Source organism: Engystomops pustulosus, chromosome 4, assembly GCF_040894005.1.
Source record: "Engystomops pustulosus chromosome 4, aEngPut4.maternal, whole genome shotgun sequence".
Taxonomy (NCBI): domain Eukaryota; kingdom Metazoa; phylum Chordata; class Amphibia; order Anura; family Leptodactylidae; genus Engystomops; species Engystomops pustulosus.
In genome coordinates, this window is record NC_092414.1 from 80,882,294 (window position 1) to 80,909,640 (window position 27,347).

Here is a 27,347-nt window from a genome sequence, read left to right on the forward strand (position 1 = left end):
TTGCCCCTTCACTAACGTGCTTAGTAAAGCGTAATACAAAATCAATGATATTATGATCACTATTCCCCAGGTTCCCCCCAACCTGTAGTTTTGATACCCTATCAGGTCTGTTGGTAAGGATAAGGTCCAGCAGTGCCCCCCCTCTTGTTGGCTCCAGGACTAGTTGCGACAGGTAATTGTCTTTTGTTGTTGACAATAACCTGCTACCTTTGAAGGACCTGCAGGTTTCTGCCCCCCAGTCAATATCTGGGTAATTGAAGTCCCCCATGATAAGTACTTCACCATGCTTTGAAGCCGCATCCATTTCACTTATCAGCATTTCCTCTGCTGCCTCCATTATATTTGGAGCCTTATAACAAAACCCTAGTAATATTTTATTTTTATTTTTCCCTCCTCTTATCTCCACCCATAGGGACTCCACATTTGCGTTACTGATGTCATCTCGCAAGACGGGCTTGAGGCAAGAGTTCACATATAAACAAACCCCTCCCCCTTTTTTATTTATACGATCCTTTCTAAAAAGACTATAACCATCTATAGTAACAGCCCAGTCGTAGCTACTGTCCAGCCATGTCTCGCTGATACTCACTATATCATATTTCCGTTCCAACATCAAGAGTTCCAGTTCCTCCATTTTGTTTGTGAGGCTTCTGGCATTTGTGCACATACACTTTATATGGTTTTCCCTGTCCGTATTCCTTTTGTCCTTATTCCCCAATCTCATTCCAGCCCCCCTTCCTCCCCCATGGACTATGGCTCTTCCCAGCTCTCTATGTACACCGTCTATTTGCCCTGCACAAGTGTAGTTGCCCTCCCCCCAGGTCTCTAGTTTAAACACTCCTCCAACCTTCTGGCCATTTTTTCCCCTAAAACAGCAGCCCCCTCCCCATTGAGGTGAAGCCCATCCCTACTGTAGAGCCTGTAGCCCACAGAAAAGTCAGCCCAGTTCTCCATGAACCCAAACCCCTCCTTCCTACACCAACTTTTGAGCCACTTATTTACCTCCTTGATCTCCCGCTGCCTTTCTGGTGTGGCACGTGGTACAGGCAGTATTTCGGAGAAAATTACCTTTGAGGTCCTTGCCCTGAGCTTATGGCCTAAATCTCTGAAATCATTTTTAAGGACCTTCCACCTACCTGTTACTTTGTCATTAGTGCCAATGTGGACCATGACCGCTGGTTCCTCACCAACCCCTCCCAGTAATCCATCAACCCGATCCGCAACATGCCGAACCCGAGCACCCGGCAAACAACACACTGTTCGGTATGCACGGTCTTTGTGACAGATTGCCCTGTGTGTTCCCCTAATAATCGAATCTCCCACTACCAGCACCTGTCTGACATTGCCTGTGCTCCCATTACCCTTCTTACTGGAGCAGACATTCCCCTGGTTGCTAGCGGCCACATCTTTCTGCAGCATTGCTACCCCAGAGCTGATATCCCCCTCATCCGCCAGCCTGGCAAACTTATTGGGGTGCACCAGATCAGAACTAGACTCTCTACAACTCTTCCCTCTACCCCGCCTTCTACATGTTACCCAACTAGCTGCCCCCTCACTCTGCACCTCCATACTTCCCTCCCCACAACCATCTTCCCCAGAGAGTTTGTGCTCCAGGAGCAGCAAACTTCGTTCCATATTATCAATTGCCCGTAGCCTTGAAACCTGCTCATTTAGATCCAGAATCTGGGCTTCCAGATGAGCAATTTTCACACACCCCACACAGCAGTATTCCCCCTCGAACGGCTGTTCAAGGAAAGCATACATGGCACAGGATGTACACCGTGTAGCAATTCCACTTATGGAGTCCATTATTCTAATGGGGATTACAATAGAAATATGCACAGAAAGAAGAATTTACAGTCAAAGTAACACAGAAGTTACCTGCTAAAGCCCCTCAAACTTAAGTCCCTTAAACGTAAGTCACACTTAAGACACTGCACACACTTCAGATCAATGCACACTCGCCGCCAAGCTCATACACTCGCTTTGCTAATGCTTTTTTATAAGTTATCTGCCACAAAAATCTGCAGAGCTCACTGCACAAGATCTGGCTGCAAACCACCAAACAAACTGACCACAGAAGTATATAAAGGCTGCTAATTAGATAGCCACACCCCACTATTTATTAGGCAGCACCTGTGACTATACTGTCTAAATAAGCAAGGTGAATGCCTCCCTATACCCCCCACACAATATACAGATTATGCAAGTAAAATACCTTCAGATCTACTTGGTTGCAATAAAAATCACACAATGAATATCAGGAAATAAAAAATGTAGATGCACTTATCTATTTGTTGCTGGATCCAAAAAGTACTCCTTCCTTAAACGTAAGTCACACTTAAGACACTGCACACACTTCAGATCAATGCACACTCGCCGCCAAGCTCATACACTCGCTTTGCTAATGCTTTTTTATAAGTTATCTGCCACAAAAATCTGCAGAGCTCACTGCACAAGATCTGGCTGCAAACCACCAAACAAACTGACCACAGAAGTATATAAAGGCTGCTAATTAGATAGCCACACCCCACTATTTATTAGGCAGCACCTGTGACTATACTGTCTAAATAAGCAAGGTGAATGCCTCCCTATACCCCCCACACAATATACAGATTATGCAAGTAAAATACCTTCAGATCTACTTGGTTGCAATAAAAATCACACAATGAATATCAGGAAATAAAAAATGTAGATGCACTTATCTATTTGTTGCTGGATCCAAAAAGTACTCCTTCCTTAAACGTAAGTCACACTTAAGACACTGCACACACTTCAGATCAATGCACACTCGCCGCCAAGCTCATACACTCGCTTTGCTAATGCTTTTTTATAAGTTATCTGCCACAAAAATCTGCAGAGCTCACTGCACAAGATCTGGCTGCAAACCACCAAACAAACTGACCACAGAAGTATATAAAGGCTGCTAATTAGATAGCCACACCCCACTATTTATTAGGCAGCACCTGTGACTATACTGTCTAAATAAGCAAGGTGAATGCCTCCCTATACCCCCCACACAATATACAGATTATGCAAGTAAAATACCTTCAGATCTACTTGGTTGCAATAAAAATCACACAATGAATATCAGGAAATAAAAAATGTAGATGCACTTATCTATTTGTTGCTGGATCCAAAAAGTACTCCTTCCTTAAACGTAAGTCACACTTAAGACACTGCACACACTTCAGATCAATGCACACTCGCCGCCAAGCTCATACACTCGCTTTGCTAATGCTTTTTTATAAGTTATCTGCCACAAAAATCTGCAGAGCTCACTGCACAAGATCTGGCTGCAAACCACCAAACAAACTGACCACAGAAGTATATAAAGGCTGCTAATTAGATAGCCACACCCCACTATTTATTAGGCAGCACCTGTGACTATACTGTCTAAATAAGCAAGGTGAATGCCTCCCTATACCCCCCACACAATATACAGATTATGCAAGTAAAATACCTTCAGATCTACTTGGTTGCAATAAAAATCACACAATGAATATCAGGAAATAAAAAATGTAGATGCACTTATCTATTTGTTGCTGGATCCAAAAAGTACTCCTTCCTTAAACGTAAGTCACACTTAAGACACTGCACACACTTCAGATCAATGCACACTCGCCGCCAAGCTCATACACTCGCTTTGCTAATGCTTTTTTATAAGTTATCTGCCACAAAAATCTGCAGAGCTCACTGCACAAGATCTGGCTGCAAACCACCAAACAAACTGACCACAGAAGTATATAAAGGCTGCTAATTAGATAGCCACACCCCACTATTTATTAGGCAGCACCTGTGACTATACTGTCTAAATAAGCAAGGTGAATGCCTCCCTATACCCCCCACACAATATACAGATTATGCAAGTAAAATACCTTCAGATCTACTTGGTTGCAATAAAAATCACACAATGAATATCAGGAAATAAAAAATGTAGATGCACTTATCTATTTGTTGCTGGATCCAAAAAGTACTCCTTCCTTAAACGTAAGTCACACTTAAGACACTGCACACACTTCAGATCAATGCACACTCGCCGCCAAGCTCATACACTCGCTTTGCTAATGCTTTTTTATAAGTTATCTGCCACAAAAATCTGCAGAGCTCACTGCACAAGATCTGGCTGCAAACCGAATTAGTCTAAGCCACTATGATAATTCTGACACATGAGCTAATGATAAATTTTCCCCACTGTGGTCAATCTTAAAAATTCCTGCACCAGTGCACAAAACACAGGATTTACAAAGAGGTTCCAGGGACTTAGAAATTCCAGAGAACCAAAATGAAATTCATGCCTGGTACAGCCTGGTGTAGATTTCAGCTATAATCTGTGGAAGTAGCCTGGCGCAGGCCATAGTAAATTTAGCCAACCAGATTGACCCTGCTCGGGCCTGCTTGGTGCCCCACCATACCCAATTTAAAAAATTATATTGTGAAGAGTGGAAAAGGTTAAAAAAAGTCCAAGTTTCCTGCACCAGGAATTGTAACTTTTTCCCACCTTGTGCACCAGAAAACTGTCCTACAAGGCATAATAAATGCCCCCTAGTATGTTTTTACAATATGTGAGGGCATCCAAGAAGCTGAATAGTGAATACCGATATCCAACTGTTGCCACAATGTAACAGAGCCCTTCTGCAGTATTAAGTAAATAGGCATTTTTTGACCTTCCTCCCAGAGCAGCTCTCTGTAACGCCCCTACAGTCCAGCACTGCCTTAGATTTTTTACCTTGCCAGACAAATTTATTATAACCTAGACCAGAAAACTTGTCCAGACTATGCCAATGTGCTTGTTGTATATGCATTTAAGGCAATCACACCAACTCATGCTCATGACATGCTGAGTGCAGCACATGTGGTTATTTGCCATAAACACTGTGTGATGTCAGAGCAATGTGTGTATTAATCAGAATTTTACCCCCCTGACTAACAATGCCTGCTGAAGAAGGGTTACTAGTCCTCCCCATATCACCTAAAATTGGCTGCTAGCGGGGCACTGTATCTTAATTACAGCCATTTTTTTAATATACAATTTTGCTTTTCTGACTCATGTCTGCAGGCTCTGAGTGAACCATGCCCCATTATTGTGTCTCTTCAAACCCCTTCTTTGCCCCCTTGTACTTAGGGACTGTCTGATAATATTCAACTACAGACATATAAAGCTGTATTTACTTATAGGAAATATTGTGTGTCAATTTTTTTACACGTTGCCTTGTGTTACATTCATGTCATGTGACCAGAGTGACATCATCACAGGTCTTTAGCCTTCTAACAGTAGCAAACTGTACAACATGTATGTGATCACATGAAATCACAGCAGCCCACATGGAGGATGGAAAGGAGTAGAAGTCCATAGAAGTTGCTGTGACTTCATGTGGTCAGATACATTCATGGGGTACAGTTTGGTATTGTTAAGAGGTTAAAGGACCTGAGATGTCACCCTGCTCACACAACATGAACTAGTAAAGAGGCGTAAGGCATGAGGAGGAGATGGGAGGGTCTGGCTGAGCAGGATACACCCCCTCTGATGCCAGGTAGATAAAAGATAAAAGGTGATTAATGTGGATGTAAGCGAAACAAATTTTAGCTAAAAGATGGTTGTTAGTAAGAGAATAGGGCTCTATAGAAACCTATCACTGGCTGTATATGTGCAAATGTGGTGACAGGTTCCCTTTAAATAGTATGATGTCTTGGGCTGTGTCAGACAGTATAATGAGGAGGAAGCATTACAGAGAGATGCACCAGGAAAAAGGGCAACAACATGGGTGCACAAAGACGCCTCTTCACACAAAATTTCAAAGTTATCTTTCAAAAATCTTTCTACAGTTTGAGAACAGAACTATATGTCCATAAAGTGGGTAGGGAACACTGTAACATTGTTGTGTATGATGATAAAATACCAAATACAATTTATCTGGATTCAACAATGTTTGTAAAGAACACATTTATGTTCTTTTTCATCCTAGACAACCCCATAAAGATCCAGAAAAAGAATTCATGTCGTCATTATTTACACATTTTCTTACTGATCAACAGGTTGTACATAGCAGTGATAAGGAAAGCCCTTGTGCATTACTTATATTCCAATTGTTCAAGATAAAAATGCTACAGTATAATTGCTAATAACTGCAACAAAATTATTTACATTCATCTTAATGACCGCATAATTCATGTATACAGTGATTTTGCAATTTGACATTTTTGCAATTTGAGAAACAAGTTATTTTCACAGAAATAATCATAATAGCTTGCATTCATTGTAGTTTTAGGCGTAATTTGTTGAAAATTTCACTTTCCAATATTTTTATCAAAAGTCGTTGTGCAAACTGATTTTGAATCTGAATGTATTTACAGCGTTAAAGTAAATCTTCGCCTTTTAATTTCATTAAAAGACATTTTAGGATTAGTATTTGTTAATCTCTAAATACATTTTTACAGTTGTAAGAACACCAAGCCCTCTATATAGACAAAACTAAAATGAATTTAGATACTTCCCACATACTGAAAGCCAGAATTTACCGTAATCAAATGTGGTGAAATTGTCTTTTAGGGTAAATATTTTCTTCATAGAAGCCGAGCAGTCAAAATACAGTATGATCTAGAAATTTTTGTTTATCAAGTTAATTGATTATTCGTAAGTGCATTTTATAGTAATGTTTCATAACATTATTATGATAGCAGTCCACATTGGTAATTCATTAATTTTTGCTTCCAGATATTCTTCATTTTTCTTTAGACGCAAGGACATATATGTCATCCAGTAAGTCAGTAATGGATTAGTTGTGTGCATTTCAGGTGTCAATTGATCTTGTGTTTCCATCAAGCATTTTCCACTGGAGGCTTAGATGGTAACACTACATTTAAGATAGTATATGGTTAAGACACAATCCCCAATCCTTTCCCTTTTAATAAACATTGTTAAGAATTATAGATGATATAATTTTTTATATTAAAATATGTGTATTTATCAAATGCAACCAGAAGAATGAACATTAACCATATACTATGCATACACATGCCTGTGTTAACATATTAGGATAACATTGTATCAAGGTCCATTATATGTTATAGCTGAAGTGTATTATATTACATAAGAGAAAAAAACGGTTTGTCTTTTATCATTTGCTTGTTTGTCCACAAAGCAATAATTTCATTTACAGTTCTTACCAATAATTGTGACATGGAAACTGCCTTCCTTCGACAGAGTGCCATGTTACTAGCTATTAATAGCTACACTCTTTGAAGTTAAAACTTTAATACATTTTCTAAAGTAACAATTTCAAATAGAAAGTGCTCAGAAGTGTAAAAAACAGCTGTTTTCAACAGCTATCATTTTTCATTGATAGGTATATAAAGATTCCTTATTTATTATTACAATTGTTAAAGTAGCAGTTAAAGGGAGTCTACCACCTTCACCAACCAAGCTGGCAGTTTGTTGAAGAGAAATTCAATGTGATTTCTAAAATACCTTTATTATTTCTGTCTATAATGCAGTTTCTGAGAAATTCATGGTTTAATCTTTGTGTTAATCCGATAATTGGTGCACCAAGGTTGTGTCATCAGCACACAGAGCACTGCTATACCCATTTAAATCACTTCTGTCTTCTTCTGTTGTCTACCCATGCATCTATCAAGACAAATCTCCCGCTCATCTGATGGGGGGGGGGGTTGGTTGTCCAAGTGTCAAGGCTCTAAGTGCCAAGGATACAAACCTGGTACACCTTCCTCATTAGCATACATATTAAAATGGAAATTTCTCTAAAACGGAACACTGTATAGAAATAATATATTTATTAAAAAGCATGTAATATCATATTTTTGAAATCATAATGGTTATTTTCACAACATGCTACCAACAGATAATGATGTTTGGTAAAATAGTAGACTCCCTTGAATTATTTGTAATAAAATTGAATTTTCTAGTTAAACCCTGGGTATAAAATATAGAATGCAGATTTTCAAAACTTCTTATATTATAAATATCCTACTGAGAAAGAAAAAGAAGTTCAACTGTCTCTTTATCTAATGATGTATATGCTTTAATCCCTTATGCCATGGTGTCAATAAGGGTGTATGGAGAAATATCACTGAACCCTCTCCATACACAGTGGGTATTTGCTCCAACATGCAGCAAACACCTTCAGCTAACACCCAGTTCTTTACTATATAAGTGTTCGGTGTGATTAAAGTTATGTAGCAGTTGATAAAGATTACTGGTCCTGCTATACGTACTCATATCTTTGTGAGATAATAAGCAGTTAACCTGAGCTGAAGTAAGGACCGGTAATCTACTTTCTGCCGTATACTTGCCTTATCCATGTGCACCACACCTGGCATCCATGTTTGTGTGCAACAATCTTTAATCAATTTCTGAATTGCCACTATTTCACCACACATAAAACTTTGATATAAAAGTTATCAAGTAGTTTAGTCCCCAGTTTGGTAGCAATGCAAAAGTAGGCTTGTCCCTCAAAAATGACACCCTACACCGCCATAATGAAAAAGTTATTGGCCTTACAGTATAGCACTTTGGCAAGATTTTTTTGTCTTGAAAGATTTATTTTTGCAGGTAGTAAAACTAAATGAATATGGTATCTCCTTGATTGTTTGACCCAAAAATCAAATGAGATGTTTTATTTAGACCTTACAGTAAAAGCCATAAATGCAAAGAATGGCAAAACTGTGTTTTTGTGTCTGCATGTGGATTTTTTCAGCTTTCCAGTACATTAAATACATTGAATACTGACACTAGAAAGTACAATTAGTTCAATTAGTTCTGCATACGATAGCCCTCGTACAACTTTGTAAATGGGGGGAAAAAAGTCATGGCATTTGAAAGGTGAGAAGTGAAAAATGGAAACCCAAAAGCAAAAAAGGGCCAGGTCCTTATCGGGTTAAAGTAACTAGAGCAACATTGTATATTATGTTGTCTTAAGTTCTTCCGCTCACTCATCCTTCATTGTTCATTCAAACTCTATCCTTTTGAACAAATGTCTGAAGATTAAACACATATGTAGCCAGCAACAAGCTTCCACTTGGCAACTGCTTTCATCTGTGGGACATTGTATTTCTTTGTTCTGTCCCAAAGGATAGCAATGTGATGCTTCTTAATTGGCAATGTGTTTCTGACAGATGCTTATTGCTCACTAATTTGAGCACAGGAAGTGGTGCTATATTAGAGACACAAGTAGCAGGTACTAGCTTTCATCTTGCACCTGCCACATTCATATTTTTATCAGTAGATAAAAATAAAGACTAATGTGGATATACTTTGAATTTCTTGGTAAATAGTTCCTATTATTGCATGCAAGCTTCATTTTCTACCAACTATTAAATGCCCCTAAAAATGTATTTCTCCTAAAAAAGCACATTTTTTTCCAAAATGCAACCTATGCTGTTCCCCCGGGACCCCAAAGAATAGGACGGTGCTGCACATCGGTGGAATGTAACCAATTGCCAATTCTTAAAAAAGAAAGTTTGTGAAAGCAGGAAGAAAGGGGATGCAAACCTTCTCTCCACATCCTTTAAACTGCATTGCCATTGAAAAAACAGCTTAGCAGAAGAATACACATTTTTTATCTTAAAGCACAACTGTAACATTTCTTTTTACAAATCAATAGGGATGTACAGCAACTTTGCCTGTTATATTATCTATATCCAGCAGTTGCTTGGCTATTCTCCTTATTTTAACCCGGTCCTGAAGTAGCTGTTGCCCCTGCTTGTGCTGACAACCTCTGTTGAACCATTCTGTAAACAAGGAAAGGGAGGCTCGACCTTGGCACTCATCCGCACATTCAGGAAGCGTGCCTTAGGTTAAAATTTCTTCTTTATTGAAAATAATGCATAAAAAGTAACATCAAGAGCATATGTCCAGGAGAGCAACCCATGGACCAACGCGTTTCGGCTGTTACGCCTAATTCATGGTCCATGCCAGGCTAGTCATAATATACATCCTGTATGTACACTATGCAGTGTTCACTTGATTTACTTGTAGGGATTTTACTGGATTTGCTGTTAAATTACTGAATTACCTGAATACATAAGATATTATGGGGACTGTGGGTAAATTAAATTTGACTCAGCTTCAGAGCAAATACAGGAGGCAGATATCAGTGAGAAAGATTTTTGTTAAAAACCTTCAGAACAAAAAATGCAGAAGTGGGACTTCGAGTTTACAATTTAGTTTAGAACCAGTCACTTATTGTCATGGGTTTTTGCTTACTGTGTGCATAAATATTGATAGATACAAAAATAAAGCAAATCTGATGTGTACAAATTCTATATAGATGAAATGTGAACCTTATATCTATTTTTGGGACACAAAGCAGACCATTTCCATGTGTCTAGAATATTTTGGCTGTTGCCAGAATATTTGGATAACCTTAAAAATTACTATCATAAAGGGCTCTTCATAGACTTTCACGCATAAGATTGTAGGTCCTTTTTCATTAAAATCCACTGTCAGACAGATATTTTCACTAATATGGCACCAGGAAAATGTACCAACCTTTATCGAATTTGTCCATCAGTTAACAAAAACCTATTTAACTGCTTGGCTCAACTGTGCTATTTTTTTGTCCTAATAAGAAAGCCAAAAGTTCTATCCTACTCTCCTCCATACACGTGGCCTGTACTATAATGACAGTGTGGAGGGAACTGGGTAGGAGACTTGACCCAGCCCTTGACTCCTTTAGGTCAGTTGATTGTCAGAGGTAATTATTTTACTAATCTTGGCCAACACTCTACATTGCAGTAGTGGGGTGCTATATTCCTGGAAGGTCAGGCAGGATCTAATGAAAAAAAAAACTGTATAAAAATTAACTTACCTTAAAATCTTAAAGCAAAAAAGGAATAAATATTTTTTTTAAATCCTTAGCTGGCATAGAATTCAGTTACAGAAAGTTTTCGGGTGCAAGTTATCGTTAGTATGGCTGTCCAAGGCCATACTCATCTTGTTCCCTGCCCTTTTTTAAAAAGTGGCGCAAGTGGCAAAATGGTCAAAAAGTACCAATTTTAATTCTGTGCATTGTACTCAATTGTATACAGTGGTGTACAAGGCATGATAGATTGGCACCATAGGAGATCAACATTTTAAATTCAAAAAAAGGTGTAGGGAGTGGAGGAAAAGGATAGTGGCCAAGACAGTGATGAATATTACTTCAGTGAATCACAGAAATGTTTAAGTTGGCCATATTGAAGGTGGTGGTGTGTGGTCATTCTAGGAATTTGTAAAGGTTGAATAAAAATGTTAGCTAAAATTGCCATACATCTTTAGCCTGTTAGAGGGATTGTTATATAGGGACAGTATCTTAGCAGGAAATGTTGGGGCCAGGCTAATGTTAGAAAGGATCTGTCTGAGAGAGGGCCATGAGATCCTATCAAAGTCCTTTTTGGTGTCTAAAGATCATCATGAGTTATAGGTTTCAGCATACTGCATTATGTCTATGGTTTTCAGGGTGTTGTTTTGGGCCTTCCTACACAGCTCTTTTCACACTTGGTCTTTGTGGATGCGCTAAGGTAGGATTGAATGCAAACTGTTAGCCAAAGATTTTGCAAATCTTTCCAAATCCACACTCAGTAGGTATATAGGTGGATAGTAAGCACAAAATTGAAGATCACTGCCTAGTTTAAGGAGGCCCTCAACATGGGCAGATGTACCTTGGGGTAAAAAAGGAAATTCAGGCGACACAGTATAAAATGTTTTCAGAAGTAGGTGACTAAGGTCTCAAAGGGATTGTTGACTCTCAGTCTGTTGACCGTTCAGGATCAGGAATCTTTAACCCAGGTTGGTTACTCATGACATGGGAGAGTTCTGAATGGGAGAAGGGCTCAAATTAGCAAGTGTTTTTGTGGGGTATGGGGTAAATGTTGTTGAGAGGGCATGTTGCATAACTGAGCAGATTGCTGACAAGTTATATTAATCAGCATAAAATGAGTAGAATGTGGCAGCAAAGGTTTATTGGGCTACATACCCTCTAAGCATTGAGGTGAAGTATGAAATTCCCTAATTAATGTCATAGTCATCTTCATTTATAACTAGTATTCTTTTCTTTTTCATTTATAGATACAGGCAGTCCCCGGGTTACGTACAAGATAGGGTCTGTAGGTTTGTTCTTAAGTTGAATTTGTATGTAAGTTGGAACTGTATATTTTATCATTGTAATCCCAGCCAGAACTTTTTTGGTCTCTCTGTGATAATTGGATTTTAAAAATGTTGGGTTGTCATAAGAATCAATATTAACAATAAAGCTTCATTACAGACACATTTGATAACTGTTACAGCTGATCATTGTAGCCTAGGACTAAAGTACAATAAATTACCAATATCCAGAGGTCCGTTTGTAACTAGGGGTCGTATGTAAGTCGAGTGTTCTTAAGTAGGGGACCGCCTGTACATTTTATTTGCACTACCTTACTTTACTACTATATTTTCATATTTCTCATAGAATTTTAGGAGTTCATATCTGTACCTTGTGGCAGTGGCCAACATACTCCCTATGTCAAAACAACAGCCATGATACATCTTTCAGCAGATATTGTTTAGTAAAATCCCAACCTCCAGGATGTACAGGTCATTCTACCATTTCAGCAATGTTTAAAAATAAGGAAATGTATGGGAAGCTAACAAGATCATTGTTTATGTTTGGAAAACTGGATTTCACCAATGTTTCTATGTCGCTCTAAAATTGTAATTTAATACTTCACCTCAATGTCAAGTTGTACTTAATTAAAAAAAAATCTATAATTCAAATTAAATATCATAAAGAAAATGGTACGATAAAATTAATGTCCACATTATAGTATTGAAATCTCTTTACTTCAATGAGTGCTGACATTGAAATTCAATTTAAGTACAAACCCAAGAAACCTATCTTGTACGTAACCCTGGGGTTGTCTGTATTTAGTGTAATTCCAGACATTTTTTGGGGGGGGGGGGTCGAAAATAGAACAAGAATTAACAATAAATCTTCATAGCAGAAACTTTACAGTTGATCATTTTAGCCTAGGTCTAAAGTTCAGTAATTTACCAATGTCCAGAGAGTACTAGAGAGTTCCTCCAGAGGTCACAGTGGGCACAGAGTTCCTTTTTAACAAGGGGTTTACTGCCTCTTTTATTATTCTAAATTATATTCTGCTGCATATACCATGTCAGAAGGAAATGAAAGGCTATTCCAGGAAAATAGATGAACTGTACTGTATAGCCCTACTGCCTTGGTTCTCGCTGCTCACGGGACACGGCAGTGTGTTCACACGGGCCATAACCCTGGCGTAGTGAATGGCTGAATGGAGAAGGGAGGGGGAGTGAGTGCTCCACACCCCTTCCCTCACCTCAAAATATAAGTAATATGTCCTATATTTTGTGAATTGGTGCATGATTAGGTCACTTTGTTGTAAGACACTGGGACACATGTATCAAAGTTTTGGGTTGCCTTTTTCTTTAATTTTTGAGACTTCTTATGGTGCATGCAGGGACATAACTATAGTGGTAGAAGCCGCTATGGGGCCCACAAAGTCATGGGGCCCAATCATCCAACCTGACACTAAAGAATGGAGGATGTGCACCATTAAGTACATATTATATTCAATATATGTATGCTGCATATGTGTGTATCTATGATGTGTATAGACTGTATGTGAATATGGTGTATGGTATGTATTTGGTGTATGGTGTGTATATATGCTGTATGTCTGTATATGGCACTGCATGTGCTCTCTGGGGGACATTTATCATACACTGGCACTCGTGCGCCAGCGTATGATTTCCCCGCTGCTGCATATTCGCACCGGGATACATCCCAGCCGCCCCCCCCCCCTTCACACCCCTTCATGCCCCACTGGCGTGAAGGTGGCGGAGAGGGCTAAATAGTCTTAAGTGCAAGCAATAGGCTAGCATTTGCGATTATTTCAGGGTCCTGAAAAATATGCCCCTATGTGTGTGTGAAGAATTCTATGATTATGTATATAGGTAAATACATTTGTTTGTATATATGAGTGTAATATACAAGCAGAAGTCTGCTATGTGGCCATGCCTCTCTTAGTTATGCCCCTGGGTGCATGTGCTCATTTGCATATTTTTTAAAGCCTAAAAGAGACTGCCTTTAAAGTTCGCCATTGCTTAGTTTTCTGCAGTGTTCCCTGAGTTATTACCTGAATCTAGATGTGAAAGTTGGTTTTTTAAAAAGTCGCAAATTTTGGTGCAAATCTATGGCTGCCCCTGAGCAGGCATCGAAATTAGCTTATAACTGATTGTGACTTTAGTTTTAAAAAAGTCACAAATTCAATAAAGACAAAACTCCACATATCAATAAGGAAAAACCACTAGTATAAATCTGACGAGCAGAAAATCCATGAAAAGTCCCAAAAAACACACGGACAAAACCAGACTTATGATACATGTGCCCCACTGTGTGCTCTGGACCACAGACCTCTAAGGCGGCTGTGATACAGTTGTGTGCATGGGGGCTTAAACATAGTTTTTCATGCAATGCCCTGCTTTAAATATGTTTCAATACCTCACGGCAACATTTTAGTGGACTACTTTACCCACGCTGTATATTTTATACATTGCAACAACCACGAACCAGATAATCTGTACCTAAGCATCACATCTTATTTTTAAATGTATTTTCATCATTTGCTGCCATTACCTAATTTCAAACACACAAGTTACTGAGCTTTTAAAGACATTCATTGAAGCAATGCATGCAATGTGACTATTCAGTAACATTTAAGCACCGTTCTTAAATTTTACTGTGATGTCATTGGCACTTAGTCCTAAGTCTATGGAAAAGTATACTGTAAACTCCACAAGACACCGGATTTTAGAGTGATATTAATATATTCGAGGTAATTCCCTTTTAAGTTCATGTACCCGTTTGCCGTTTAAAAATCAATTTCTGCTTTATATGACACTGTGACATTAATCTGTTTTGGCAACAGAAATGCCTGGTTTCTCAGTGTATGCCTGAATTGTAATTTGAGCAAAATAAGACCTTTTCTAGACTTAAAACCCAGACGTGAAACCGTATACCATATAAAGGATATTCACGGTTTTTTAAAGAAAAATCATCGTTTTTTTTATATTATAATAAAAAAAAAGAATGATACACTTTAAGTTCTCAAAAAAGTGGTATTCAGCCACATGCATCCATAAATTAGATTTTTATGGTTGACGTGGAAATAAGCGTTCTTACTGCAGACACATTTGTTAGTCTACATGCACAGAGGTAAAGGTTACTTAGGCAGGGTGTAGGATGTCGAATTATATCTGAAAAGAAACAAAGACAGCAATATGTTCTTAGTTGTCAGGGATATTTGTAATGTATGAAATTGCTTAACTCACTGCTGTCCAACTTTTCCAAGGTGGACAAGATATAGGGGTAAAGTACATGTTTTCCATACAATTAAAGCAATGTCTTACAAGAGAGCATGCAGGTTCTTTGAGCAGTACAGGTTTAGGAAAAAGCTATTCTACATGAAGAACTGATGTGATGCAGCTTTCAAAAAACTTTAAATAAAAATACATATAAATACCAGTTACAAGCTGCAGAAAGGACTTGATGATTACGGTAATATACTATAGTCTTAAGGTCTCAGCTCTGGTTTAAGCATTGTTTATGAGTGAACTCATATTGAAAACGGAGGCAATGGGGCACATTTACTTACCCGGTCAATGGAGTTCACATAAGGTGCATTGTCCGACTATAATGCACGCAATTCACTGAGATCGTGCATGCGATATCATGAATGTGTCACTTCCCTGCTCAGGTCCAACAGAGTTTATCATATTTTTAATGGATTATCTAAGGGCTTGCAACACAATTTGAAAGTTAAGTCCCGAGCTCAGTGCGAATCAGTCAGACCGACCAACGGTAAGCCACCTAATTTGTGTCGCATGGAAGCCAGCGCAGTTGCCAACAAAAAGGGTCATGTGCAGCACAATCCCAGCACACACTTCTTAAATACCTGTGCAAGCCATTTTAGCCCCAAAAATGGTGTACAGTCCGACAAAAGTGTGCGCGCGACCCTTAGTAAATGAGCCCCAATGATTAGGTTTCTGCACCACAATATCTGTAATGTAATGGTCAAAGAACCTTGCACTCTATCACTTATGTTTAATTGCCCAAATTTAGCCTTTATCAATATATCTGAGAGGAAATCATGACTTTGGAGAATATTTATTTATCAGGTTTTTTGGTGGAACTGTAATGCCATGGACTTAAAGGGATTGTCTAGGTTCAGTAAATGAATGTTAGTGTCCTTATACTGAAAAGTTATACAATTTTCTAATATACCTTGAATATACGCTCAAATCTCGGAATAAATTCCTTACTTTTATCTATATTCCTACTAAAAGAAGCTTCTATGTTTACTTGATGTGGCTATAAACCGGTCTATGGTCATGTGATGTAACACAGGTCCACGGCTTGTTATAACACAGTTCTGATTACTCTCTCTGATACTAACGAGCCACGCACCTGTGTGACATCACATGACCATGGACTGGTTTACATCCCACAGCAAGTAAACAATGAAGCTTCTTCCTACAGAATAACAGAGATCTAGAAATCTGTGGGAAATTGATACAGAAACTATTTTGGATAATTTGTATAACTTCATTATCCAAACATTTATTTGTGGAAACTGGACACCATCTAAGTCTGTGAGATCTATAATGATCTTTTGAAAACCTGGATTAACATTATTTTTTTCTATGCTCATTCTAAAACAGAATTTCTGACACCAGTATAAGCTTAACAAGTAATACATTGACTAAAGGGGTTGTAGAATCGTGTTTCAACTCCCTCAATTTCCCTGAAAATTAAGCATTACACAGAACTGATATAAATTCATGTTATTTACAATTAATCCAGACCCAACAAAATAAGAAACTTTTTGTAGCTGATCTTCAACCACTGAATAAATAAAGGTCTACAATAAGTACCATGAATTAAAGGAAATCTACCATCAAACTGAAGCATGATAAATTTAGCCATAGATCCAGACACAGTGGGGGATATTTATCATATGATGGCGCTCGTGCGCCAGCGTATGATCGCCCCGCCGCTGCAAATTCGCAACCCGATACATCAAGAGGCTTCTGCCTCTTGATGTATCTGGCTGCCAGCAGCGCAGCATTTATCCTACGCCAGGCAGGGCCTGGCGTAGAAAAAAACGCAGCCGGCGACTTTTCACATATGAAAAGTCGCTGGCAGCAGCGAGTGCGCAGGCGCGGGGACAGTAACGTCCCGCGCCGGCCCACTCCCGTCCAGCCGCTCCCTCCGCTCAGCCGATCTTCATAAGCTCGCCAAGATGACCCCTGGTACATTTATTTACCCAACTACAATAGGATGTTACTCCTTTACTGTTTTATTTTTTTGTTATTATTTTGTATATTGTTTTTGTACACCTGCAAATTAAATATATTTCCTCATTTGTATATATATAGGAAATATAGGACAAATGTGGCTTGCAGTTTTGTGTGTTTTGTACATGTATGTTATGTCATTTCTTTTAAAGACGCATCGATTTAAAAACTGAAAAAATAAATCTTTAGAGTCAACCAAGTGTACTGATAATCCGTGTGCACATGTTTTAATATAATCTCTGTTGCAGGTTACTTAGTTATAGGAAATCACTCAAGTAAGTTGACCAAAGTTGTGATTTTTTTTTTGTTTCTGAGCCTGTAGATTTAATAGTGTGATGAAAGTTAATGTATGGTGCTTTTTCATGCATTTACAAGGACAACCTTCATATAAATCATAAAAGCATGACTAATTGCATGGTAACTGGAGAAATGCTTTGTCTCTCTAGGGTGAAACTTGCATGTGTGTGTTATAGCTTGAACAGACTGAAAAGCCATGTCATTGTGAGAACAAATTCGCTGCTCGACAAACATGTGAAGTTTCCAGAATAACATGATGATGCACTTTCCAAATAACTATATGTGATAGAGTGAATTAAGGCTTGGTCATTTGAATACATCTTTGCAGAGAGTTACTGAATGTGTAACTTAATTCTGTACTTTCTCCCTAGGCCAGTGAGTAAGAAAGGCTTTCTGCAGCACATCGAGGAGCTCTGTGCCAATAACAACCTAAAATTTCAAGAAGAATTTTCGGTATGTTCCTAACAGTTGTCACAACATCACAAGCTCTCCAGTAATTGTCATGTGTCACATTTCATGTCCATTTTAAGCATGTGAGACCAAGAAAAACTGTGGCCTTGATAATCAATACCCAATTACCTGAGCAATTGTTTAGACAGTAATGCTACCCTGATTTGGTTTTACATGCCACATTGTCGTACATTATAAATTGTGAACGATTGACAAATATATATTTACATATTCTGTATAAATATATTTAAGTGGTTGGGAACAATTTGTGAGGGAGACTTATAAAATAACTTCTTAACTTATTTAAGACACAAGTTTATTGGATAGTGGCCAAATAATTTGGGGTAAGCAATGATACTTTGTGATTTTTTTTATAATTCTCTTCTGCCTACTTAGGCCTCATGCACAAGATTCCGGTTGCAACATACTGGTAAATGGAGAAAGGAGGGAACACTCCTCAACCCTCTCTCCATAGGAAGCTGAGCCACCTGGCTCACTCACTGGACCGTAACTGGGTGTCAAAGACCCTTATAGGGGTTGTGATCTAGCCGTAATTTGTGCAGCGAGATCATGGTACCCCAATATGGTTGTGTATATGGGCCCTTACACTTGAAATGTAAAATCTGCACACTGTTCATTTCTAGATTTAAGGCTGGATTCACACTGCCGTTGCCCGCCGTACCGTAGCACGGCGGGCACATGGCAGCATGCAGTGGAGAGGAGGTGAGCGCTGCTCACCCCCACCCTCTCCATAGGGATATATATTGCGCATGTATGCCGTGAAAAGATAGGACATGTCCTATCTTTTTACGGGGTACGGTGCCGCATGTGTGATAGATAAACATATTGTAATTACAATACAATTATTAAGTAATTTTTCATGATTATGTTTTATACAGGAGCTCCCAAAGTTTCTTGAAGATCTTGCTGTATCAGATGCTGATCTGCCATGGAACAGATCCAAAAATCGTTTTACAAACATAAAGCCATGTATGTATCAGTTCTTATCTCTTTTACCTTACCTGATCTATTGATATCGGTCACTTCTGCTACTTTTCTGATCATGGATCAGGTGGTACATGGAGTGATCAGTGTTCTCTATTATTGATGTGAATTCGGCAAGGCATCCTCTAGTGCAGTGGTGGCGAACCTATGGCACGGGTGCCAGAGGTGGCACTCGGAGCCATTTCTGTGGGCACTCAGACCGTCCCCTCAGGACAGAGCTCACTAAATAGGATCAAATCCACCAAGTTCCAGGCAACTTAAGAGATGCTGCTCTCAGCACTATTTTAAAGCGACACTTCATTGGCTGTTAGGAACTGCGGGAAAAGTGAGAAGTGGTGACAGAACTGCAATATCTCTGGAGGTCCTCCTGCTGGACCAACCATTTTTCCTCTACAGAAAGACCCTGGAGAGAAGCTACAATGAGAGTCTGAATTTGCTCTCCTTCTTTCAACTGTATTGGTTGCCTCCTGGGGCCGATATGATTGAAAGATGTAGAAAGACATGTAGCAATAAGTTACTGCTTAAAATGCCATGTTGGCACTTCACGGGAAAATAAATGGATTTTGGTTGTAGTTTGGGCACTCGGTCTCCAAAAGGTTCGCCATCACTGCTCTAGTGATTTCAGTCACATGCAGATTATGCCTTCAGCTCTATGCACAACCTTTTGTAGTTTGTTTAGATCCTTAGATCTCACACTGCCACCCCAGCATATAACAGCACAGAAAATCATACACCTTTTCACAATTAATGGTCCTGTTCAGGCAATCATTGAACTCCCAGTTATTTGTAGGCTTTAACAAATTCAATGGCCTGGTCTTTAATGATCACTGGATGCACCTCGCTCCACTTATTCCTTGGATTCATTAGCATTTATTTGGTCTTTTTTTACATTTATCATCAGGCCATTTCCATCACTCCACTCAATAAAGGCATAAATAAATTTGTCTGTACTGTGTGTCATTGTTTTCATGGATGCACGCTACAACCACCGAGTCATCTGAGAATTTTTATAGATGACAAATGTTAGAACTGTGACTGAAGTCAGATGTGTACAAGGTGAACAATCATGGTGACAGGACAATCCCTTGTAGTGCGACATATTTACTGATTTGGACATTTGACCGAGCATTTCTTATCTGAACATATTGGGCCACATTTATCGAAACAAGTGCGGTCTGTACTATGTGCAGTGTTCAGAGAGTGCCAGATTAATCAAAACAGGCACACGGTCTTCATTAACCCCTTCCCGCACATGGACGTAATAGTACATTCATGCGGGAATGTGCACCAAAAGCAACATGTGTCAGGTGTATATCAAGCATGACCACAACATGAAAGAGTCTTATTACTAAGGATGCCACTTACCTCTGGAACTAAGTTTTAAACATTAATACAAATATAAAGTAACAAAATGAAATAGAAATGCCTAAATTGTCACTTACTCATACAAACACTTAATTAAGTATAAAAAACACAAATACACACAAATCCCCCCCCACACCCCCCACACATATTTGGTATTGTTGCATCTGTAACAATCTGTATAATAAAACATAATTGTTATTGGACCTACACGGTAAACACCATAAAAAATTTTTGAAAATGTTCTGAAAAAAGATAACTTTTTTATAATAATACCCTTGAAAATACTCTAAAAATACACTAAAAAGTGATTTAAAAAGTTACATGCTCCAATATAAGACCGCTTAAAAGAATAACTGTTTCCGCAAAAAATAAGTCCTTAACCAGATTTATCAGACAAAAAATTTTAAAAAAATATGCCTCTGAAAAGATAGGGATGCTTGGAGATTTTTATTCAGCACAATTGGGAACAAATAAAAAATGGCATATAAATGAGGTATTTACATAATCATAGTGACCCATAGAATAAAAATAACATATCATTTTTATGGTATGGTGAACGATCAAAGAAAAAGGAAAAAAATCTTACTGAAAATTGATGATTTTCATTTCTTCCACCAACTGAGTTAATAAAATCTCATCAATTAGCTATAGATGCCCCCAAAATTATGTATCAGAAAAGTACATCTCATTTGAAAAAAAAATAAGTCCCTACAATTTGTAGACTGCACCTCCATTTTTTTAAACTCCTATAAAACAGGGCTAACAAACGTTTGTAGTTTCGATAATGTGGTAGTTTACGAGTCTTGCTATTATTTAGGCCTCTCACAGTCAATTGAAAAATGAGCAGGTTTTGGGTATTTTTCAAACAATGTGAAAAATGGCTCCCAAATTCTGAAAAAATTCTTAAAAAATCATGCCAACATAAAGCGGACATTTAGGAAATGTAGGTTATGAATTTATTTGGGTGCAATGACAATCTGCTTTAAAAGTAGAGAATTTAGAACTTGGTGTATCATTCAAAATTTTTGCCATTTTTTTCATAGCTAAACACAAAAGATATCATCATAAACTAATTTGAAGTATAATGTGTCATGAGAAAACAGACTCAAAATCCCCTGGATATCTTATAGCGTTCCAAAGCTACATACGCTTATAGTGACACAGGGCAAATTTGAATAATACCGCTGTGTCATTGAGGCAAAAAAAAATAAAGTCCGGAAGGGGCTAATCTGGTGTACCCTGAACTGCTCAGGAAGTGTGCAACATTCTTTTGTTTAGGGTTGACCCAGAAAGCAGCCAGGGAGAGTTTGAGGGGCATACTTTTAGAGCACATTGTCCTTATCCTTGTTCTATCTACGTACATCACATTGTGGTTTTTTAATTTTATTATTTTATTTATTTACATCTGCTCTCAGCATTGTCAGTTATAGGTTAGTGTATAAAGCTTGTTATCCCTTCCACAACTGGCCAACGTAAATATGTATGTACTGAGTCCTTTCTATACACAGTTGATGAATGCCGGTAACAGCTGCAGACGGTGCTGGCACTGGTCAATCTGTTAGGTTCTGACCATGGCACATAATAGGTTCACTCCTGGGCACTACCATCCTAAAATGTCAATTGGCACCTTCCACAATGTCGTCAGAGGGTGCTGATCTGTGCAATGAAAGCTGGGAGCCTGTTAAAGGAGCCCAATATGACATCAATATCAATATGACATCTATATTACAGTTTGTGATTGCCACATCCTAAAATGTCCAGTCTATTACATTACAATTATTCTTAGTGATGAACCCCGTAACGGAAAATAGTGACTAAATGTCCAAATCCCCACTTATTCACCATTTTGCTTAAAAATTTTAACAAAAAGTGATCAATAGGTTGTACCATTTTCAAAATGATATTAATGAAAATGTTATTCCATCCTGCCAACAATGACATCTTACACAGATCCATACAGTGAAGTATGAAAAAGTTATGTGTGCCTCCACACATTAAAGACACATTAAAAACTAGAAAAACAGAAACAAAACAAAAAACCTTTGTCTTAAAGGGGTTAAAGTAATCTCATTTCTGGGAAGAACACATTGGCGTTACTCAAGGGGGTACAAATGATGTAGTTGCATTGGGTCTCAGAATGGCGCACATATAGTGCCTTTCCCCAACATGAAGAGACCAGCAGGAAACTGGTGTAGAAGCCCTGAAATACTCACAATGCATAAAGAGGCGTGAAGGAAGGCCTGGCCGTAGCAGAGTGGCCCACCACGGGCTCTATGTCAGAGTGCTATCTAGACCAGTGTTGGCAAATCTATGGAACGGGGCCAGAAGTAGCACTCAGAGCCCTTGTGGAGCTCAGAGTTTAGGGACTGCCATGGTAATAAAAATTTCCCTTCTATCTTTAAATGATATTGGTGTCCTAAGGACAAAGAGACTGTTGGAAGTTCTTGGCAGAACAGGAAGCAATAAGTTACTACTTAAATTGCTGTGTTGGCAATCTGTGATAAAGAAACGTGTTTTTAACGTGGTTTTAATTTAGGCAGTTGGTTTTTAAAAAGTTTGCCATCATTGACCTAAACTATGCAAAATGTCACCTTGAACATTCTATTGGTTTTATTGCAAAACTATGCTGGCTAACAGATTTTGTCTGCTGGTGCAGCAACCGCTGGCTACATCAGGAGGCCTATCCCTATGCTTGCCTAATTTCCTGAATTATTTTCTAATGATTAAGTGTTGTAATTATTTTGTTATTAAGTTATTACAGTATTAAACTCCATGGGGTATATTTATCAATCTGTTTATGGCAGAATTCCGTCATAATTTGCACCAAAAAGCTGTTTGTGCTACATTTAAGAGTTTTTAGACATGTTTACATTTAGTTTGACAACAGGGATGTGGCCTCTTAAAAAGGAGTGGGGCATTTTAGGAAATGTCTGTGAGCCATTAGCCAAAAGCTAATGCACTAGAATTTTGGCTCCGTTTTCTGGTGCACACTAACCCAATTAATAGGAGATGCAAAGTACAACAATACAATCTTTTACTACAACTTTAAAAAAGGGAAAATGTTCTCAGCTCACCTCCATCCCAGCCAGCACATGGCGATGCAAGGAAATCCTGGGTTGGGGTCAGTCCCCAAAGCAAAAAGAATGTATCCAGCAAGTGGCAAACAGGCGTAGGAAAATATTAAAATCACATTTTATTATAATTTAAAAACAACATTACAGATATTTAAAAACATAAAGTTTCCAAATAATTCCCAGAACTGATCCGTTTCGGACAAAATGATTAGGGGATAATATTTGATTTAAGGTCACTGAGGTTTTTTGTGATAAATCAGAATGGTATTTTTAATATTTCTGATAATGTGTCATCCTATCATAGTATAGGTAACAATTTCATTGTATTGGCGATTGTATGTCATACTGAATACAGGCGGTCCCCTACTTAAGAACACCTGATTTACAGACAACCCCTAGTTGCAAGCGGACCTCTGGATTTTGGTAATTTACTGTACTTTAGTCCTAGGCTACAATAAACATCTATAACAGTTATCAGAGGTGTCTGTAATTATGATGTATTGTTAATCCTGGTTCTTATGACAACCCAACATTTTTTAAAATCCAATTGTCACAGAGATCAAAAAAATTTTGACTTGGGTTACAATTATAAAGTATACAGTTCCGACTTGCATACAAACTCAACTTAAGAACAAACCTATAGAACATATCTTGTAAGTAACCCGGGAACTGCCTGTACATGTCATATGACAATTTTGTAACTTAGATCTGCTTTGATTAATTTTGTTTGCGTCTGTCATGTGATTCTTTTGGATATTGTTTATGATGGAATCCTAGAATCCTTTCAGTGATATTTAAACTATGATACAAGATGTCATAAAAATGACATCTTGTATCATGGTTTAAATATCACTGAAAGGATTCTGGGATTCCAGATTCCAGAATATCACTGAAAGGATGTTTTAGTCGGAAACACGTCAGTTATTGGTAATATTTGGTAACTTCATGTTTGCAAATATTTGGAATAAATACATCCTAGTTGCTTACGATTTATACTACGCCAGATTTAACATCCATCATCAGACACTTTCTTAAATCTGGAGCGGAAAAAGACTGTCTAGTCTAACGGCACTGTATTAATTTGAGAAACTTTTGATAAGACCAATCGTGTCTTCAATGAAAAATGAATCTTGTACATCGCCAAACATAGTGACATTGCATCTCAGTTCTATTCAAATTAAAGCTACAATACCAAAAGCAAAGGCAATGCTGTTTCTTGGGAACAACATCCAAATGAACTTTTAATTAAAAATAAAAGAAAAAATACAATGTATAGAATATTAACAATAGAACTTCTACATTGCAGATTCTGTGTGATCTTGAAATGACCCTTGTAATGTTTCAAGGCTGATTGTCTGAGTAACTCTGTACCCACAAGCTTTTATATGCAGGTGCAAGAAATTGTAGACTTAATAGTGCCTTAACTTTGTAATGTGACCCAAGTAACCAACCTCTTTAACATTCTTTACTTGACAGCCATCCCAAGACTATTTCCTACCCCTACATTTACAGTAAAGAAAGTGATAAAGTGAGAAGTCCTATATTCATGTAAAGAAAACCATAATAAAGTATAGTGTTTGCAGTGCAGTGTAGTGTAATACAGAGGTACACTTTTTTCAAATTTTTCCATGTTCGTGAGCTTCTACATCATGAGCTATAATTCCATTGACTGTTTTCATTAACACAATTGGCAACACTATTAAGCTAAATAAAGTCTAGTATAAGAGGGTACATAATGTACTATAGTTGTATTATAAGTGTAATACTGTATGTACAAGACTAATCTGTCTTCCACATTTTTGCCACAGATAACAACAACAGAGTAAAGCTTATAGCGGATGCTGGTGTCCCAGGCTCAGATTACATCAATGCAAGCTATGTGTCTGTAAGTATAAAAATACTCTATGGTCAACCATTCTGGTTAGTGACGATGGTTTGAAAAATAGATATCAAATGTAAATGAGCAAATATAAAGATATATTCGCTCACAAACTAAGAAGTAAACACCAAATTCTGTACGGATTGCTCATTAGCTTTTTACCAGCTAATATGTCGATATGTTTCGTGATATAACCAAGGGTACTTAAAGCCTTAAAGGGGTATTCCCATCAGGGCATTTACATTTAATTGAATTTATTTGCCATATGTGAACATTTCTTCAATTGGATGTTAATTAAAAAAATGTTCCTGTGCGAAGATAATTTCTCATAAATGTAGCCATGTTGTCCCTTAGAAACCAGATAGCTTCCTCAGATATGACCACGTCATACTCTGGCAGCGGTGGCCCGACATGTGCTATAGAGTCCTGCTGGACCACCAGGATTCAGCAATCATTACCACAGGACGGCTGTGCGACATGTAGTAACTCCCGGACATTTCATATACAAAAACAATTTGTTTCTTTGTGCAATCACTCCAGCAGAGGTGGCCGTATCTGAGGAAGCCATCTTGTTTCTAAGGGACAACATGGCGACATTTATGAGAAATTATCTTCACACAGGTACATTTTTTTTTAATAACATCAAATTGAAGAAATGTTTACATATGGCAGATTAATGAAACTGAATGTGAATACCCACACTCTGGATGTTTTCACTGTGGTGTCAAACACTTCTTATTCCGTTGGTATGTTAAAATGCACGTGTAACATTTGGATGCCTAGATATTAATTAAAAGGCCTCCTGCTAGGCAACATAGTCGCATAGTTACACAATAAGTTTATTTGCAAAAAAGTTCACAAAATTGGACCATTTTCTAATCCAGAGGATGGCAAAAAACAATTTAACCCCTTAAGGACAGCTTAAGGCTCAGCCCCATTTTTTGTATTCTGACATGCGTCCCTTTGTATGGTTATAACTTTTGAACATTGTTACTTATCAAAAACGATTCTGAGACAGTTTTTTCACATGTTGTACTTTTTCACTTATTGTACTTCATTTTAGTGTTAAATTTTTGCTGCTAAGTTTTTCATTTATTTACAAAAAAAATTTTCAAAAATTTGCCATTTTCGAAATTACCTATTTTCAAATCTGCACCCCTCAAACTATCAGAAGCATCTTTTAGGAAGTTTGTTAACCCCTTGAGATCTTCATAGTAATTGAATTGAAATGGAGGTGAAATTTTGAGTGGTCAAATTTTGTCAGCTATACGCTCATGTAGCCCTAAAATTTACACATTTACAAAAGATAAAAAGAGAAAACCCATCTTAAAGTTTGTTATGCAATTAGTCCCGAGTACAGAGACCCCCCCCCCCACATGTGACCATTACTTGTTTTATGGGCGCACAGCGAGATGCAGAAGAGAAGGAGCGCCCTGCAGCTGCCAGGATTTTAGTTTCCACATTGGCCCATTTTGCAGGCTATAAAATTTTAGGTTTTTCGTTATTGAGGTCATGTGACAGCATTTTTTTTGCAGGACGAGATGCTTTTTCCAGTGTTACCATTTTGTAACACTGGCCCATATCCACTCTACCAATGAACAATGACCCCCATCGGGTCTATTTACAGCTTTCACCGTAGCTCATGAGGCTTCACTTAGTGGTTTATTTTTCTAAAAAAGTGTAATGATGGTGAAAAAGCATTTTCTGTCATGTCCAAATCTTAGACAATAAAGTAAAAACATTCTTAAGCTGCCCTAGTGGTGTGAATATTATAAAATAGTATATAAGAATATTAAAATGACTTGTAAATAATCCAATAATGTTTAAAAATATTAAAAATGACTTGTAAATACTGCAGATGCAGAGCATAGTTCTAGAAACCTGTAGCTCAAGGCTGCACCCTCACTCA

At 38.0% G+C, this 27,347-nt stretch overlaps 1 protein-coding gene across 3 annotated transcripts in view; it reads left to right on the forward strand.

The window, feature by feature from the left end:
* PTPRQ (protein tyrosine phosphatase receptor type Q) overlaps positions 1-27,347 on the forward strand; it is a 212,927-nt gene that overhangs the window by 176,109 nt on the left and 9,471 nt on the right. For all 3 annotated transcript variants that reach the window (XM_072146492.1, XM_072146491.1, XM_072146490.1), the window contains 5 exons: positions 6,716-6,760; positions 17,617-17,643; positions 18,037-18,118; positions 19,015-19,105; positions 25,368-25,444. In XM_072146492.1, the coding sequence (XP_072002593.1) occupies positions 6,716-6,760; positions 17,617-17,643; positions 18,037-18,118; positions 19,015-19,105; positions 25,368-25,444 (322 nt within the window). The remainder of the gene's footprint in view (positions 1-6,715; positions 6,761-17,616; positions 17,644-18,036; positions 18,119-19,014; positions 19,106-25,367; positions 25,445-27,347) is intronic.